Source organism: Nicotiana sylvestris, chromosome 5, assembly GCF_000393655.2.
Source record: "Nicotiana sylvestris chromosome 5, ASM39365v2, whole genome shotgun sequence".
NCBI lineage: Eukaryota > Viridiplantae > Streptophyta > Magnoliopsida > Solanales > Solanaceae > Nicotiana > Nicotiana sylvestris.
In genome coordinates, this window is record NC_091061.1 from 34850996 (window position 1) to 34869878 (window position 18883).

General features: G+C 36.8%; 2 protein-coding genes across 4 annotated transcripts; both read left to right on the forward strand.

Moving 5' to 3' along the window:
• Positions 1-7218: 7218 nt before the first annotated feature.
• On the forward strand, positions 7219-13243 carry LOC104225001 (protein PHOSPHATE STARVATION RESPONSE 1-like). 3 transcript variants are annotated; one of them, XR_710480.2, is made up of 9 exons: positions 7327-7460; positions 8716-9459; positions 10209-10392; positions 10502-10578; positions 10667-10706; positions 11034-11091; positions 11312-11381; positions 12193-12313; positions 12796-12885. XR_710480.2 is itself a non-coding variant. In XM_070174335.1 (8 exons), the coding sequence occupies exons 2-8, from the start codon at positions 8824-8826 to the stop codon at positions 13153-13155; spliced, it is 1425 nt and encodes a 474-aa protein (XP_070030436.1). In that variant the 5' UTR covers positions 7219-7310; positions 8716-8823; the 3' UTR covers positions 13156-13243. The 3 variants fall into 3 exon arrangements, 2 of the variants coding, with proteins under 2 accessions (XP_070030436.1, XP_009775047.1); XM_070174335.1 differs by lacking the exons at positions 7327-7460; positions 12193-12313 and adding an exon at positions 7219-7310 and having other exon boundaries at positions 12796-13243; XM_009776745.2 differs by lacking the exon at positions 12193-12313 and having other exon boundaries at positions 12796-13243.
• An 800-nt stretch (positions 13244-14043) lies between these two features.
• Positions 14044-18357, forward strand: LOC104225000 (protein IQ-DOMAIN 3-like). The gene is made up of 7 exons (XM_009776744.2): positions 14044-14291; positions 14409-14450; positions 14705-14777; positions 14869-15123; positions 15678-15896; positions 16182-16304; positions 17233-18357. Coding segments are annotated over exons 1-7 (1329 nt in total). The 5' UTR covers positions 14044-14289; the 3' UTR covers positions 17848-18357.
• The last annotated feature ends 526 nt before the right edge of the window (positions 18358-18883 follow it).

An 18883-nucleotide genomic window follows, 5' to 3' on the forward strand; every position in this document is an offset into this window, starting at 1 on the left:
GTCCGGCCTCTTTCTTATTTCAGGTATTGACACTAACAGAATAGGGAGTCTCGACCAGCGAGCTTCTCCCCGGAGGTAAGAAGAGAAGGGTTTCGGCACAGTTTATATACAGTTCAGATAATATCAAAGCGGTAAAAACAACATTTAGCACGTTATGCCAAAACATGTAATAAATATCAGATAATAAAGCCAAATTTAACAATTATTCTAAGCTCGAATTCTTGAACCCTGAACCAGAGGTTCTGGGTTCTGTCCCCAGCAAAGTCGCCAGAGCTGTCACACCTCCTTTTTGCGCGCCCACCCCGAAGGGTTAAATGCGCGAGAGAGTTTTTCCAATTTAAGTGACAATATTCGAAATGGGATTATTTATTTAATTCAGAGTCGCCACTTGGGAAAGGTTTGGCTTTTGGTGTCCCAAGTCACCGATTTATCTTGAATCCCAAATCGAGGGAAATTTTCGACTTTTCCAAATGAAGTCTGCGAACCAGAAATTCTAAGTAAGGAATTCTATTGACCCGAGGGAAGGTGTTAGGCACCCTCGAATCCCGTGGTTCTAGCACGGTCGCTTAAATTGTTATAATGGCTAAATATCTGATTTAAATACATGTTGTGACTTATGTGCTTTTATTAAATTTAAAACCGCTTTTATTATTATCCTTTATTTTTATAGAATTGCAACGTCGTGAAAATGCCTCTCGAACCACGTCACAATCAATGCACCCGTAGTTGTTAACACACTTCAACTCCGTTGAGATTTGAATTTGGGTCACATAAATGCGCACTCGAATTTAAGAATATAATTTGATTAAGTCGCGCCTAAAGAGTCTAACGCGTTATTATCTTTGAGGAAGACAGTGGAATTCACTAAACAGTCATTCCCAAATTCTAAGTATTTATTATGATCGATCATTGAGGGCCCCGCGATTTGCGTTTTGTTTGGCGAGGCTCATCTCATTTATTTTAAGGATATTCTAAAATTACTACATTTCTATTAATTTCATTTCTAAAAATAAGAAGAGAAAAAAAAAATCTTACTTAGCTACATGTTACAAGCATAACATATTACGTACTAGATTAAGACAGACAAGAAAATTACTTAAAATTTGAAATTATAAATAAATACAAAACTTGACAAAATAATGTAATCAAAGAAGATTAATTATCATATAACTAGGTTAATTCCGCATAACTATGTGAGTAGACCAATAATTTTTTTTTACTAGTCAAAATAACATCAACCTTAGCCTTAATGCTTATTCGAGAGTTTATTAGATCTAAATTTTAACCATCATGCTGGATTCACGTTTATTAGATTAAAGCTCTTAAAACCCGCACCATCGATTCGTATTTCCTAATATGTAAAAACCTGCCGATTCTATAGAGTTAATAGCCGCTTTATTTACACGGTGAGCCGACGCTAACATTAATTATTAAACTACACTATTAAACCTATATTGAAACAAGGAATTCAAACGAGAGAGTTGACATTAAATGGTTAATCCATTAGCACTAACTAACGTGATATGAAATTGCTTGACATATGCGTTGAAATCAAACTGAATCGAGCCATGGTAAAACAGTTCAAAGATCCAACGGGATACATACAAATGCCTGCTAATATTCTGTATTATGTTATCATCACCAAACAAACTAAATTGCTAAAACACATGGAAATATGTCTAAACAATATAACAACATACTACTTAACAGTCCATATTGGTTCAGGTACGCCCCAATTTATACAAAAAAAAAGAAATGCGAATAGAATGAGTCCAAGCAAATACGAACCAAATGAATCATTTTAATCCTATTGCTACATTTGAAACACAAGTATTGTGAAAGTAGGTGAACAATTCATTTCTTTGTTTACTTCGACTCAACTTCCAATTCAAACGTACATCAATCCATAGTTTCAGAAGCGTGTACCTGGATGTTGAATACAAAGGGAGAAAACAGAAGGCAGAGAAAATCAGCAGCAGCAGCAAACAGGAAAGGCAGCAACACAACAAATTCAGCAGCCAGTGACAGTAACAAAGTGCCCAGGAACAACTCAAACAAAACCCAAAAGATTTGTGAAAAACCAGGTAGCAACAAATAGCATGCGAAACTCAAAATGGACTCGAACTCGAACCAAGGTTGGAGCAGTAGATTGCAGAGAAAGTTTCAATGAATTGGAGTCAAACCAAGAAAAGAAACAGTATCAACTACTGAGACTTCAAACTAAACCAAAGCCTGATGGAATTATGTTGCCAATCAAAAACTGAATTTTTCTCTTTTTAAAGACTGTCTTTATGTCTGAAAAAAACCCTCCCTAACTAATCGAGACCCTTCTCTTTTATAACCTTCCTCAGCCCAATCTACAACCTGTAAAACCATTCAAATTCCCTCCCAATCCCCTGCTGTTTTTCCACTCAACCATTAAAATAAAACCCCTCCCATGAGATTCCCCTGACAACAACTCTTTTCATTATTAAAATGGGTTTCTCTTTTATTAAGCTAAAACAAGAGTATGGGCAGCCTGCATATGCCCTGGCAGCACATGCTGTCCCATTTGCTCTAATTAATAAAAGAAACTATAATGCACATGCTGCCCAAGAATACACAAGCCATCAATTCAAAACTCAAACCTGAACTGAAACTATAACCCAACCCATAAATGTTTCTGATTCAAATTGAACAACTAACAAGCAGCTATACTCGGTTCCTAATTGGATTCAAACAAAACTTCAGCAGAAAAACCAATAACATGAATCAGATTATTACCATTCAAAGCTGAACTAATCGACGACATATATCGACTCGACTACGCGAATCACAACACATACAATCGAAGCCAATGATCAGAATCCAACAGTATTAAAATGTGATTCAAATTGTACTAAACAAACAAAATTGCCCTGGAAACTAATTAATCGACCAAATTCAATTTCAGTCGATTGTACAGTTTACACACATACACACGATCAATAAATAAAGAAAAACTTGACCAAATACAGAAGTCTGGGCAAAATGGACGGGACAGTCGACAAGAATTCAAAATAACTCAACTAAAATATTTGGCCATATGAACCGACATTTAACTATAACAACAATAAAATGAACTGACAAAGAAAAAGAAAACAAAATACCTTAAAGGCTTGAAAAATCAGAAAGCCCTAGCCCAGATTTGAATCAACCTTTCTTGCGGTTGAACGGACTTTAATCGAAGTGTTCTCAACTGAGAACACTTCGATTAAGGTCCATTAGACCCTAATCTTCTGGTTCAAACGGACACAAATCGAACTCAAGACTTCTAGGGTTCCTAAAGGCAGATTTGGGATTCAGGTGGTCCTGGTTGGATTCGGACCAAACCAAACCTGGTTTGGTCATGGGGGAGGTCAGGGGAGTGCCTGGCATGGATTTGGGGTGGTTTGGTGTAGGTCGAGGTCCGAATCGAATCTTCAAATGAAGATTCGAGAAGGTGGGGGAGGATTCGAGACCCACGGTTAGTGGATCTATTTTCAGGGGGTCGAGGTGGTCCTAGGGTGTTAAGATGGTGGTCACCGGCGTCCTTGCCGCCGGGTTTATGGTGAGGGGAAAGGGGGGCGACGCTAGGGTTCCGTGGGGTTTGGGGTTTGGTGAGGGAGATGAGGATGAGTGAGGGGTGCTTGGATAGGGGGCGGGGTACGAGATGAGGGTTTATATACGGGATGGACGGTTTGATCTTGGCCGTTAGATCAGTCGAAATCAATGGCCTGGATCTGAGGGTTAATCAAACGGTGTCGTTTGGTTTAGTATTGGGGTCGGGGTTGGTCCGGGTAACGGGTCGGGTATGGGGTTATGGGTGAGTGATCTGGACCGTCAATCTAGTGAGATTAACGGTCCAGATTGAAGGTGGCACAACGACGTCGTTTGGATGGTCGTGTGGCCAGCTCAATTGGACCGGGCAAAAGAGAATTTGGACTGGGTTATCTTGGGTTTGGGCCTGTTCTTATTTAGTTAAAACTGGCCCAATCCGGAAACCCCTTTCGTTTTCTTCTTTAATTTCTAAAAATCCTACCTAAATTGTAAAACAAAAACTATACAATTCTTAAACAACTATCACACATATTAATATTCAATAAAAATAAAATCACTCAAGGACGACAAATAGAATAACAACTGCATATTTTATGATTTCCCTTTTAATAACCGAAATATGATTTAACTACACACGACATATTTTTTATATTTTTGTTTGATAAGACTAAATGAGAATGGACAAAACCACAAATAAACTACCAAAAATGCCACGTAAATTCCAAAAATTGTACAGCAGGACCATTTGTTATTATTTTGATTTCTTTTGGAGTGATTGTCGCGTAAACAAAAATCACGTGCTCACAGAGGCAATACGGGAATTAATCAATTGCAGATTTATTTAATTTGAAGTGCTCCGTCCACTAGGCATTAATAATATTAAAATATTATAGTGGGGGACAAGACATATGGTAGTGGAGGACAAAACATAATGATGTAAAGTAAAAAGAGGGGGTTAATGATGATGTCTTCTTTGACCATTCAAAAAGAGGGGAACCATGGGGTCCGTGTTGACTACTTTTACTTAAGTAAAAATCAGAAATAGTATAGGTAATAATAAAAAGTTATTATACATAGTAGAAGAATATTGGGGAAAAAGAAAAGAGGTAAAAAAAGAAAAAGGTAGTCTTGCTTTGGGTATAAAAGGACTCATTTAACACTTAGAAAGAAAAAAAAGGAGGACAGGGGTGAGAGAGAACAAAAATTGAAGAAAAAATCTTCTACTTTCCTTCATTGTTTGAAATCAGCATTAATTGCTATTGTTTTTCATCGAAGCTTGAAGCTTCTTTCTTGGGCTACTACTCCACCGGTTCGCAACTCTGTTACTGGTCTATTCCTTTGTTGTTGGACTGTTTGTTGTTGTGCTGTATTGTTACTACTGCTGCTGATTCTCATCTTCCTCTTCTCTTGTATTCGATACCAGGTACACGGCTGTAACCTTGTCGATATTGTAAGCTGGAAAATGTGAAAGCATGAATACATATGAAGAATGGAACTTTGAAGTTTTAATTTCGCTTTTTCTTCGTCTCTTTTACTGATTGTATTTAGGCTATTTCATGTATTACTGTTTAATAATTGGAATAAGAGGAAAATAACATAAGTTGGTCTTTAGTGAATCAGCTTGGCAAACCGGGTTAATTCACTAGCTATGAAGGTTTTAATATGGTTAACAGTAGGTTAATCATGAATGGGTAGCTCAATTTAGTTAAGGCCAAACAAGACTAGATAATGTTTAAGTTTAATAAACTTTCTAGTAAGCTTTAGTAATTATGGTTAAATCTAGTTTCAAATGTTTGTGAATAATTAATTCCAATAGTTTTTTTATATTACAATGCGAGCTTCAATCTAGCTATATTTGATTTCTTTTGAATATTAGTTATCAAATTTCTTATTTTATTTATAATTTTGATTTTTTTTAGTAAAATTCCTTTCCATTAATATTTGTCTTAATCTAGCAATTAGTATGTTACGTTTTCTTTTTCTTGAAAGCTCTTAATTAATTAGGTTTTTCTTTCTTTATTTTAGAGACTAATTTTAATAGAAAATGTAGTCATTTTAGGATTGACCATTGTCAAAATAAATGAGATGAGCCTCGCCCAGTAAAACGTATAGATTGCGGGGCCCTCACAAATGTATGTATTAATTACTTAGAACTCGGGATCGGCCGCTTAGCGAAATTCACGGCTTTTTCCAAAAATAACCACGCACTAGTCGTTTTAGGCACGCATTCTAATTAAATTACATTCTTAAATTCGGGTGCGAATTTATGTGGTCCAAATCCAAATCTCAACGGAGTCGGAATGTATTAGCAACCACGGGCGCATTGATTGTGACGTGGTCCGAGATGCATTTTCACGACGTTGCAATTCCATAAAAAATAAATAATAATACAAGCGGTTTAAACTTAATAAAAGCACACAAGTTATAACATGTATTAAAATCAGATATTTAGCCATTATAACAATTTAAGCGACCGTGCTAGAACCACGGGATTCGGGGTGCCTAACACCTTCCCTTGGGTCAACAGAATTCCTTACTTAGAATTTCTGGTTCGCAGACTTCATTTGGAAAGTCAAATATTTTCCTCGAATTGGGATTCAAGATAAACCGGTGACTTGGGACACCAAAAGCCAAACCTTTCCCAAGTGGCGACTCTGAAATGAATAAATAATCCCATTTCGAATATTGTCACTTAAATTGAAAAAACTCTCTCACGCATTTATCCTTCGGGGTAGGCGCGCAAAAAGGAGGTGTGACAATATACTTATATTAAAATCAATAAATATTTCCTAAATTCTCTTTTGTAAATGTATTTCAAATATTGAAATAAATATGAGTCTAATTCATAGCATGAATTCATGATCAATAAAGAGATATAAGAAAATGAAATGAAAGTTAAATCACAATTTTTGTGAAATAGTTTGTTTTCATAATTATTTGAGATAATAATCTCTTGGAACTATGCAAACTTAATGTAAAATAAAGCACAATGAAAGAAAAAATATTTCTTTGTGGTGCAATTTCTATTATTTTTTAAAAATTTGGCAAAACTTTCCTTTATGTATTTGGTTAAAAAAGAAACTATTATGATGCTCCCAAATTGCTAGAGATTGAGACATTGTTGATGTTGTATCACGTTAAAAATAATTTTTTAATGTATAAAAACAACTTTTAGTATTAGATTAAGGGTGTATTTGGTTTTTGTTTTATCATTTTTTTTTTGTATTTGGTTGATGAGTGAAATTTTTTTTTCCGAAAAATTTGTTTTAGTGCTTGGTTAGGTGAGTGAATTTTTTTAATAAAAGTTATAGTATAATTTAGCAGGGTGGAGGAGATGGGCAGGTGTGTTGGGGGTGGGGTTGGGGGAGGGTGGCGCGGTCCATCGACACCGATAACATGGGTACAAGGTGCGAGTTGGAGGAGGTGAGAAATATGGCGAGGAAAATTAAAAAAGAATTTTAAAAAATATTTTTCATCTATCAATTGAAGGAAAATAAGTTCATATTTCCAAACATCCAAACATGAAAATTGAAAAAGTTTTCGTTTTCTCGGTACTAAACACACCCTAAACCCCATTTGCAACACGCTACTGACGCTAGTGTAATATTTACCCCATTTGCCACACGCAAGTGTATGTTGACGCCCCTATATGGGTGTAGAGAGAGCAGGGAGACGAAACAAAAGAGATGACATCATTCACATATTATCGTCGTCATCATCTCAAAATCAATCATTCACTCAAATACTTTTTGGTAAGTCATCAGAAGAGAGAAATTAGAATCTTTCTATTAAAAAACATATACCCACATATTTTCCAAAGTCTTGTTCTTTTCCTTTTTTTTTTTCATTCTCTTGAGTCCGCCATTTCTCCATTGCCCAAAACGGATTCTTTGGATTTTAAGGTACAAATCTTTCTTTTACCTCAACCTCCATTTGGAATTGTAGTTTACTTTCAGTGATTCTTATGTTCTTTTTCATTTTGTGTCTATTTATTTGATCAATCTTTAAAATTGTGTTAGTTCATTTTTGTTTTTTTATGGAGTATTTGTTTTGCTCTTATATGATTTGAATTTGATTGAATTGAACTGGGTTGTTGGTAATTTTTAGAAAAGTTTGCAACTTTTTGTTGTAGGCTTTTGAAGTTTGGATTTTGAGGTCCAATTCTTATCTTTTACCTGAACTCCATGTTGAATTTTAACTTTAGTTTCAATGATTCTTGTTTTCTGTTTCTTTTTATGTGATCAATCTTGAAAAATGTGTTCTTTTGCTTATAGAGTCTATTTTGTTGTTTTTTTTTCTGTTGCGCTGGTATGATTTAAATTTGCCTTAATCGAACTGGGTTGTTGATGATTTTCAGAAAAAAAGTTTGCGACTTCTTTTGGTGGCCTTTGAAGTTTGGATTTTGTTTGATCATATGTTTCTTGGGGAGCCTCAAGTTGATTCTTTGTCTCCTTTTTTCTGTTTATTTCTTTTGGTTTTTAGTAACCAAGTTGATATCTTTAGGCGATAGAACTTATGATCGGTAATTTGGGTTTTTTTTTGGGGAGGGGGGGGGGGTTGTAACGGTGGGGTGGAGCAACTTCATTTTGCAGTATTCTTTGAAGTGAAAAGGCCATTATTATTTTTTTCCTTTTCTGGTTTTGTTGATGGAGGTGGGTGGTATTGATTGATTATTGAAAGGTGGTATTAGTGATATAGTTCTTTTTTTTTTCTTTTTTAATTTTTGGCTAGGTTACTAGTTAACTTGCTTGTTTAGGATTTGTATATCAGTAAACAATGTAGAGTAGTAACACGAAAAAAAGGGTCCAACTCGAGTGGAATTGATATTGAGGATTCATATAGCTGATCTCGACTAGTTTGGAATTGAGATTTGTAGTTCTTGTTGACGCACTAGTTACTTTTCTTAACATGAGTTCATCATTTTGTGTCTAAAATAAACACGCCCTTGAGTTATGAAGATCTTAAATTTTAAAGAAAATAAGTGTTCATGGTATCAAAGTTTGTCCGTAGAAGTTAATTTATGTTAAATTGATTGGGACCAATGGAGTAAAGCGTGTGAAATTCTTTAATTAATAAGCATGTGATTTTTATAATTTTTCATCAGTTTCAGTCATACTCCAATTTCACTGATATAAGCTTTGTCTTTTCTGGCCACAGATATACGGTGTTCAAGGTTGAGAACTGTCATTTTAGAATTCGTTTTTTGACTATGGGTTGAAACCGTTTTGTTAATCTTAAAGTTTTTAATTCAATTTATGGAAAAAAATGGACATGCGCCGTACATTATGTATTCAAAGATCTAGTGAAGCACAACACAGCAACATGGGTGTCTCTGGAGCTATGTCAACATCTTTATCCATTTTGCCGTCATTGGAAGAGAAGTATCTGAAATTGCCAGATTCTCTGTATGTGTTCACAGAAAAGGAGCGAACCGCAAACCTCATTTCCTCACAGGCAATCCCATCAGCATCTAGGAGTGGAACAGTAGGGCATCTATTATCTTCCTCTTCTGGACCACAGAAAGATTTTCACTTTTCTCCTACCTCTTCTCAAGAAAATAGGCAACATAACTATGCATTTATTTCAAGTGAAGCTTCTGCAGCGACCTGCCAATCTTCACTCTTATGTATGCATTCGACATCATTGGATAATTACCCTATTGGGAACAGCAGTAATTCCTGGGGCAAAGATGCATATCATGACTTCACCAATTTTCCTACGAATGTTCCTGTTCAGAATGGCCGAGTGGAAAACCTTCCAGTTGTCATGGCATCTGATGACCATGCTAAGAGATCTGATTGGCAGGAGTGGGCTGATCAGCTAATTAATGATGATGATGTTTTGCATTCGAGCTGGAGCAATATTCTTGTTGATGTCAATCCTCCAGATTCAGAACCTAAGGTTTGTTCTCTAACCTTTAGTGCTAATGTTCCATATCTGACGTGCTTTTATGCTGACTAGAGGTTATGGTCTTCAATGTATGTTCCTTTGCGGAAAATTATTGCATCTTTTTTTAATAATATTATGTTACATGCTTTCAGATGTTGGACTTATTCTCGGGAAACGCTAATTCAGCTTATTCTTGGAATAACAGCAGTCAATGTAGATTTAGTTCAGTTCTTGTTCCATCTTAACATTTTTTGTCATAACCTGTCCTTACTCCCCTTTCTTTGTGCTTTCTGTTCCATTTCATTACTTTGTTCCTCTGTTATGTCGAGCTGTGTAGGAGATGCTTGTTGACACCCGCTTTTAGCAAGGTAACATTGCCAAAAGCAAAAGGGGTTAGGTTCCCAAGCTTAACCTTTCGGATGCATATTCTTGTACATTGGGGTGTCATTCTGCCTATTCCTCTCTTTGTGCTCTATGTACATGAAATAAAATTCATAATCGTTGTTACACAAACAGATTTAAATTTAAGTTAGATTGAGTATATATACACTTACGACTTTCAGAGTGAAAAAGATGTGTATTTCACTTCTTTGAGCTGTCTCGGTAGTGTTCCCTTTGGCCACTCTATTAGTGGGACTAGTTTAGAAACCATTCATAGGTTTAGTCCTTTATTTCCAATTAACTCTTATTATTAGCATGATATTATGTATGTCCTTGTTTCCTTTCTGCTTTTATTTGACTTTGATTTCTAATTTTCGTAGCTGCTTGGAGCATCTGAAGTCCTTGCTTGTCGGCCCCAACCTACTCCTATTGCACCTTGCGAGCAAAGTTTCCCAGTTGGTAGCCCGTCATCTTCCACAGCGTTGACGAAATCTCGTATGCGTTGGACACCTGAGCTTCATGAAGTCTTTGTAGAAGCTGTCAGTAAGCTTGGCGGTAGCGAAAGTGCGTGACCTCTTTGTTTCTAAGTTTCTTTCTTCTTTTTGTTAGTGGTTAACAAAAGTAAGAGTTCAGGTTAACATTATTATATCTGATAAATGACTTGATTTTACAGAAGCTACACCAAAGGGTGTCTTGAAGCTCATGAATGTTGAAGGCCTAACCATCTATCATGTCAAAAGCCACTTGCAGGTATAGTAATCCTCCTCATTAACCTCTTTTGTACTGCATGTGAGGGGTGATAATTTATTTACAATATGTATTTCGTTTTGAATTTCAGAAATATAGAACTGCCAGATACAAACCAGAACCATCGGAAGGTAGAAATTACTCTCTGATTTCTTGATAAACTTTTACATCCATCGACGTGCTCGTGTCGTGTAACATTCATGTATTTGTTTGAGCACTGAAATTCATTTCCTACTTCAGCTATTGGCTCATGTCTTTCTGTAAAATACATCTCGTAGTTAGATCTCTCACGCTTGTGTTTCCTGCCTCTCTAGTTTCTCTTGAACATGTCAAGACAATGCCTGATTGTGAATAAAATTTGGAGAAACTAAGTTAACTTTGCTGTTGTTCTGATGGATATTGTCATAGTTTCTGAGAGATGAAAAAATTGAAAATGGATTGTAATCTGCTCATTGCAGGAACACCGGAAAAGAAGCCCACCAGTGTGACAGAGATGCCATCTTTGGACCTGAAAGCGTAAGTCTTTGCCCTCGCACTATGCGTATCTATAGTTATGCAGCCATCAAACTTCTCGGATATCTGTCACATAAGCAAAACGTCGTCCATGTCTTTCCATTAGGAAGCATCCAATAAAAGGAGCAAAAACTGTAGCACAGGGAGTTATTCTGATAGCAGTTAAATTCTAATTTAATTCTGGTCGCCAATTGTTAAAACTCTATCTGGATTTTGGTTATAGGACTATGGGGATAACAGAGGCACTAAGAATGCAGATGGAAGTCCAAAAGCAGCTTCATGAACAACTTGAGGTATGTAAATGATCAAAGGCTCCAGCATTACTCATCTGTCTATTCTTGCACCTAATGTCATTTGCCAAATCATAAGTTAAAGTTTCTGGATAATTGAGAATATAATTACATTATACATGGGATTTTTTTTTTTTTTGGGGGGGGGGGGGGTCTTCGAATATGTTAATTTTGCTGAGACTTAAGAGCTTCTCTTTATTACAGTTTTGGCTCCCTACAACTTTCTCGCAGACTAAATTTTCTTTCAGAAAAACTCGCACACACAGGTGTATAGATGCAAATTCAAGTTTATGACTATTTTAGCAACAGATCGATGTATTTGAAATTGTAAGTTATGATAATGTTCTAGTGTAAATCCTTTGAGGAGTGAGGGAGAACATACCACATTAAACAATCCCCTCAGATAGTATCCTGCTGTTAGAAGTACGGCGTAATTTATATAATGTCAGATACTAGTGGAAGTTCGTTATTTATTATAAATATTATACTCTGACTTGGCGAGTTCCAACTCCATCAAATTAAAGATACATGGTCATTAACTCTATTCCATACCTTTTTTAGCTGATCAATTATCCATGGCATACTGATAATAGCAGCTGACCAGATATCCATATTACATCTGTGGCTGGTAGTTACTTGTTAGAAGCTTTACTTGGTGAAACTACTTGATATCATCCCCTAAGTTGACATGTAATTTTCACGAAACGTCAAATCTTAGATACTAACCATCGCAGTGGCTAGTAGTGCAAAATTGAAAGGAATGCTTCTCTATCAATTTTGAGATGGTTCCTTTATTATCTTTTGTGCATTTTAGGGAGCCTTGTGGATTGGTGTGTAGAGAGTACAGATCAAATGAACCTTTCTAGCTTCCTTTCAATTTTCCTTACAAGGGTGGTGCTCTTGCTAGCTGACATGCGCATCGACTATTCTGCCGGGTACTTGCTACTTCTCATCATCACAAAATACCGGGTAACTATACCCACCCAAGGCTTAGGCAAATTCAAGCGTCCTTTTCAATTATGAGAAGGTTTTAGAGAGCACAAAGGGGTGTCGAACCATAGTCATTTCTTGAATAAAATTCCATGCAACCCTACGGCCGTGATGTAGGGTAAGACTGCGTACAATAGACCCTTGTGGTCCGGCCCTTCCCCGGACCCCGCACATAGCAAGAGCTTAGTGCACCGGGCTGCAACCTTATGGCCGTGCTGCCTTACTGAACTCTCGATTATGCAATTTAATCTAGTGTAAACAGGTCCTAGTTTATCAGAAGAAAATAGATCACCTCCTTCGGATTGATTAGAGTCCTTAATCACCTCTAGTTATACTTGTTCCATAACTTATATTTCTGATCAAGTTTGGTTATTAAAAAAAAATTCTATGAAGTATCTGTATAATTAGAACATATCCCTTTCTGCAGATCCAAAGAAAGTTGCAGTTGCGGATTGAAGAACAGGGTAAATACCTCGAAATGATGTTTGAGAAGACAAAAGGCATGGGGAAAGATCTAAAGATATCATCATCACTAAAAACAGATGAACATCCTTCACCATCCACCAAGACGAAGCATTTGCCTCCCAACGATAAATCAGAAGCACTAGAGCAGGATCCTCTTAGTTCGAACAATGCTTCAAGTTCCGCAGGGGAGTTTACACATGGCAAAAACAAGGAAGGGAACTCACTGGAAAGGGAAACTTGTGAAGATCACGGCTCAGATGTTAGAGACTTGTGTTCACCTCCATCGAAACGAGCAAAAACTGAGGAAACATCAGCTTCATGAAACTTCAGACTCATTTGTAATATGTGCTGAAATGTGAATTGTCTTTGCAAATGCTGTTCATTTGATAAAAGCTTCTGGTTTAAAAATACCTAAATCTTTCAACCAAAGAACCAACTATGTTCTTACCTGATCCCAGCATTGCTCGAACCATCATCTCGTAGGTCTACGAGTATGCTAATAGATAGAGGATCTTCCGGTCCTAGAACAAGAAAGTAGCTTGTCAACCTGTTTCAATGAACGTGGTGATCAACATTCTGCGTGTAAGGAGTCGATTTGCATTCTTGTCTAGCAATAAGCTAAGTGAAGCTGTGACTGAGGAAGCCATAGGAGCCTATGGTTCCATTCTTCTCGTCTGTCACTTGTTTGCACTTTGATTAGCTAATAAGTACTAGTTGTTATCTACTTAAAAACAATTTATTGGAATTATCATTTTAATATTCACTTATTAAAAGGCATTAATTTTTGGAAAACAGATTTATATAGAAAGGAACTTCTTTAAATAATAAAAAAGGGTAACCCAGTGCACTAAGCTTTCGCTATGCATGAGATCCGGGAAAAGCCGGATTACAAGGGTCTATTGTACGTAGTCTTACCTTATATTTCTGGCAGATGTTGTTTCCACGGCTCGAACCTATATAATAACAACTTTATCAGTTATGTGAAGGGGAGCCTTCGCGTAAGTGTGCAAGTATGTCACATCACTTAGTTTGGAAAAAAAGAGAGTAGACCAAGTTATGTAAATGTGTCACATCACTTCATTGTACTTCCAAATTTAGTAGAGTTTAATACTTTTGATTTATAAATTGAAGGCACTTTTCCAAATGGAAAATTAGATGAAGTACTTTAATATTAGTGCATAGCAGCCCGGTGCATACGGCATCCCGAGTTTACATAAGGTTCGAAAAAAGATCGCATCTCAAAAGGTATGACGTAAATAACGTACAATAATGTAATGTAAGGATAATGAACTCCAATTCTACAAAAGACAATGTCAGACGCATAAGAATTCTTGTGTCAAGAGGTACAATTTCAGATAGTGGGTACCATGTATACATAAGCGAAAGACAGAAAGTCAGTTATCTGCAGTGTAACTAACTCCAAAGCCGGCAGACTAAAAATACCAAAATACCCCCCATGTCTGTTATTCTTGTCTTCCACTCTTTTTCGTTTTGTCTATCACAAGTCCACTACTTCCAAATGTTTGAAGCTTTCATCACAATCATATTCTAACAGACACAGCTTTATTGTTGTAGGCAGATTATTTTGTCAAGAGAAAAGAGACAAACTTTGCAGAGGTATTTGTTAGGATTGAGTTATTAAGTGGAGTATATTTGGAATAAATCAATCAATTTTTTCTTTCCTCTTTGGTTTTGTGTTTTCTTGATGCTTTTGGCTTATTGCTTTTCTGATGCCTTGTAATGCATGGTTAATGTGAAGTAGACATTTTTCCAATGAATGATCATGTTCTTTTTCAAAAAATAATTTGTGATTAATACATAATTGACTGATTGTTTTTTTTTTTGCTTCGTCTCTTTATGCATGGATAAAGAATGGGGAAAAAGGGAAGCTGTTTTTCTGCAGTAAAAAAGGTTCTTTGTACTAAGAACAAGAAGAAAGAGAAGGTAGTGAATGATTTGAATTCCTACTTATTTCTGCTTTTGGTATGTTATTTTTGGATTACTTTACATACCGTGCAAATTTCTTTTCCACCAGCAAAACCAAAAATCTAGAAAATGGTTCCAGAAGCAGAAGAACGCGGACTTGGATTCTTCCGGTGCACATACCACAACAGCGGATCCTGCAGCCGCTCCTCCTATAGAGCAGATGAGATTCGCGGAAGCCGAGAATGAGCAAAATGAGCATTCCTACGCTGGTGCGCTTGCTACTGCTGTTACAGCACGTGAATTAGGTGAATCGAAGGAAGAGTTTGCAGCTATCATGATACAAACAGCTTTTCGTGGATATATGGTAAGGTACCTATCAAGTAATGTAATTTAAGCTAATAAAGCAGAATAGAGAGTGTATTCACGCTCTTTGCCACATCAACATCCAAGGGGAGTCAAGGCTATTAAATTGCCAACTTAAGGGGGTAATTAGGCCAATATAAAGTTTAGGTGTGTACTGAATAAAAGTCGTCAAGTTCAGGGAGGTCTTGATCTATTCTGCCTACATATTTGGACACATTTTTGGTTCCACTTACAGATTATTCAGATGCATCAGTTGACAGGCTAAAACTGCATGATTGTGTTACCGATCTGAATACTCTTCTCTTTTCAATTATATGATTTTTGTTTTCTTCTTTATAGAATACCAGGAGGGTTGAAAGATTTGCTTACACGTTGATTAGCTTTAGAGTTTGAAAATGCTGGAGCTGCTCACTATATAGTCTTCACTATTCTCTAAATGGAAATCCTACAACAACTCTACAAGTTTGTTGAAATTAGTCACAGTGTCGGAATAGTGTGAACATTTAAAATAGCTTACATGAGATGACTACGTTATACGTTCCTCGTTTTGTACAGGCTAGGAGGGGATTCAGGGCTTTGAGAGGACTAGTGAGGTTGAAGAAAATGGTTGAAGGGCAATCTGTCAAACGGCAAGCCACTTCTGCTTTAAGGTACATGCATACAGTAGCTCGTGTTCAATCTGAGATTCATACCAGAAGAATTAGAATGTTAGAGGACAAGATGGCTCTCTTCCAACAGAAGAACGAGAAGGAGCAGGAGAAGTTGATAGCATCCGTGAGTATACCTTTGAACACTAATTGAATAGATTGCATTTCTATGTTAAGACATATCGATGTTTAATTTGTTTCTAGTTATATATATCCTTTATTTCTGTGTCTTGTTTCAAAATAATCTGCTATTACTGTGACAACTTGTTTTAATATTCTCTGCCTCAAACTTTGAAAGCTGCTTTGGTCATTCCACTTATTTCTGATTATTTGCTTCTATTTGGATAGTTTAAGTACCTGCTATCATAGTTTCCTCTTCCTTTTGGCTTTGGCTCAATTTTACATTTTGTAGAAATTTGGGGATATTTGGAATGACAGCACACAGTCAAGGGAACAAGTTGAAGCAAACCTCCAAAGCAAGCAGGAGGCTGCCTTGAGAAGGGAAAGGGCTTTGGCTTATGCATACACACATCAGGTAGTGCTTTCACACCGTGTTTAACTCAGGGTTCATCTTACATGAACAAAGTATTACCATCTATTTTTTTTAATCATAAAGATTGCTCAAGACCATATAAAGAGACAACGACCTATTCCTCAACCAATATAGGACACTTTAACACGCGCAAAGATTGGTTTTTTGACTTTGGGTGGCTTTGATATAGATCCCTTTAGTAGGACTTATTTGTAAAGGTAACAAAACTTTAGGACATTTACCTTCCTCAATCTTTAATTGTACTATGGCTATTAAAGATCTTCTCCAATGTTAGTAAACAAAATTCATTGTTTACTTTCAAGGGATTCTAGGCAATGACAGTGAATCTAGTGAGTCTGTCTTTAGAGTATAGCTCCGCACTTTAACCGTCGTGTAATGATCGTGTGCCTTCACCCCATGATCTTAGTGCCCCGATTGCGCCTTCTGTATCTATCTAAGTGCATATGTATACACTAATTTATATGTGGGTTCCGCTTCGGGGACAATTATGGTTTCCCTTCCTTTTTTCCTCTATGTTTTTTTGATGTTCTATGGTGGAGGGAGGTGGGTGTGTTTCTTGCATTTCATTTGGCCATATGATAAACATCTACTCCATCTATCTCAATTTATGTATCTTACTTTCCTTTTTAGCCTGTCCCAAAAAGAATGTCATACTTTCTTTTTTAGAAACTATTCGACTTTAAAATTCTCGCTTTACCCTTAATGAGATTATTTACAGCCACACAAAATTCTATGGCTTGTTTTAGATCAGTGAGTTTCAAATTCCGTACCTAGTCAAACACCGGTACATAAATTGAGATAGAGAGAGTATTAGGCAACTGCATTTTCATTCGGTGGCTTAATGAAGTTACTTTATGGCAAAACTTATTTCTTGTTACATGATGTTAATTATCCAAGACTTTTACACCAGAAAACACAGAGGCATCCTTCAAAAGCTACAAATCAGACATTCACGGACTCGAAAAATCCCCAGTGGGGCTGGAGTTGTTTGGAGCGACGGATGGTTTCACGCCTATGGGAAGACAAAAGTGCATTTGACAAAGAACTTAACAGTATTCAACACACTGCAAAGCTCCCAACCAACCATGCCACTTCTGTTGGTGAATTTGATCACTCTCGTCGTGATTTTCACCTTGACAATGTGCCTTCTCCAACCGCTCATAAACAAAGCCAATCACCATCAACACCTCGGTCAACGCCAGTGAGAATAAGGCTAGCAAACCCAAGGAGAAGTAGTAATGTGGATGGAGACTCAAGAAGCATTGCCAATGGTCAGTCGGATCGTGGAAGGAGGCATAGCATATCGTCAATTAGAGAACACGAAAGCCTCGCGAGATTCCCACATGTTCCTAGTTACATGGCAGCAAAAGAATCAGCAAAGACGACCAAGTTGCATTTACCAAGTTCATTGGATTTCAAGAAGAATGGAACACCAGAGAAGGGAACATGTAATTCTGCAAAGAAACGATTGTCTTTTTCGACATCTCCTCGTGGTCCAAGGAGGCATTCTGATCCACAAAGTTAGAGGTGTGAAAGGAAGTATTTTTTGATAGCAAGTTACAAAGAGAAGAAGGCCTAATACTTTGGCTTTTCTTCTTCAAAAACTTTCTCGGTGGAATTGAACAAGGGCGAGTTTCAACTAGAGAAATTGTTAAATGCCATTTGCATTGCTTCTAACATTATGCATTGCTGCATCCAATGATTGTTTTCTAGTGATAATGAGCATTTTTCATTGGCTCCAAAGTGATGCTATTATCTTTTTATTTTATTCTATTTATTCTTGTTTCTGAAGGGAGCCTTGGCGTAACTAGTAAAGTTGTTGTCATGTGACCAGGAGATCACGAGTTCGAGCCGTGGAAACAGCCTCTTGCAGAAATGCAGGGTAAGGTTGCGTACAATAGACCCTAGTGGTCCGGCCCTTCTCTGGACCCCGTGCATAGCGGGAGTTTAGTGCACCGGGCTGACTTTTGTATTTATTCCTGTTTCTCTAGTGTGCATTATCAAAAGTTTAGATTGGATTATTGTTTTAGCAGTATATGAGGTTTCTATTTGTAATTGTTATTGTCACTCTGTAATTGAAACTTGATCTTAATTTATGAAGCCTTTTGGTTTATCATTAGTGTTGAGTTCTGTTGCCTACTGTGTGTTTAATTTACTATAGTCACGGGTTCGAACCGTGGAAGCAACCACTAATGCTTGCATCATTAGGGTAGACTATTTATATAACATTCCTTGGATACAATCCTTCCCCGGACCCTACGTGAACGCGAGATGCTTTGTGTACCGGGCCAAGAAGAAACTGTATGTTTACTCTCACTCAGTAACTATTCAAAGCAGGAAGTTTGCTCTCATCACAAATTGCACAATGCAAGTCATGGGGCTGTATTAGCCATTTACTTGGTAACCAAGCGGTTCTGTTTTCCAGAAAAAAGAAAAGTTTTCCTGGAATATATGAATCAAATTGAATAAGAGAATTTCTACCCAGAACTCTACTGTATTGTCTACAAAAACTTATCATATAAGAATCACCTCTAACAGGCGGACACTTGATTAAGTTGTTA

Coding starts and splice junctions, on each gene's coding strand:
- LOC104225001 (XM_070174335.1), top strand. CDS start 8,824: ATGGACATGCGCCGTACATTATGTATTCAAAGATCTAGTGAAGCACAA. Junction 9,460..10,208: donor CTCCAGATTCAGAACCTAAG/GTTTGTTCTCTA, acceptor TAATTTTCGTAG/CTGCTTGGAGCATCTGAAGT. Junction 11,382..12,795: donor AGCTTCATGAACAACTTGAG/GTATGTAAATGA, acceptor CCCTTTCTGCAG/ATCCAAAGAAAGTTGCAGTT.
- LOC104225000 (XM_009776744.2), top strand. Junction 15,124..15,677: donor CAGCTTTTCGTGGATATATG/GTAAGGTACCTA, acceptor CGTTTTGTACAG/GCTAGGAGGGGATTCAGGGC. Junction 15,897..16,181: donor AGGAGAAGTTGATAGCATCC/GTGAGTATACCT, acceptor TACATTTTGTAG/AAATTTGGGGATATTTGGAA.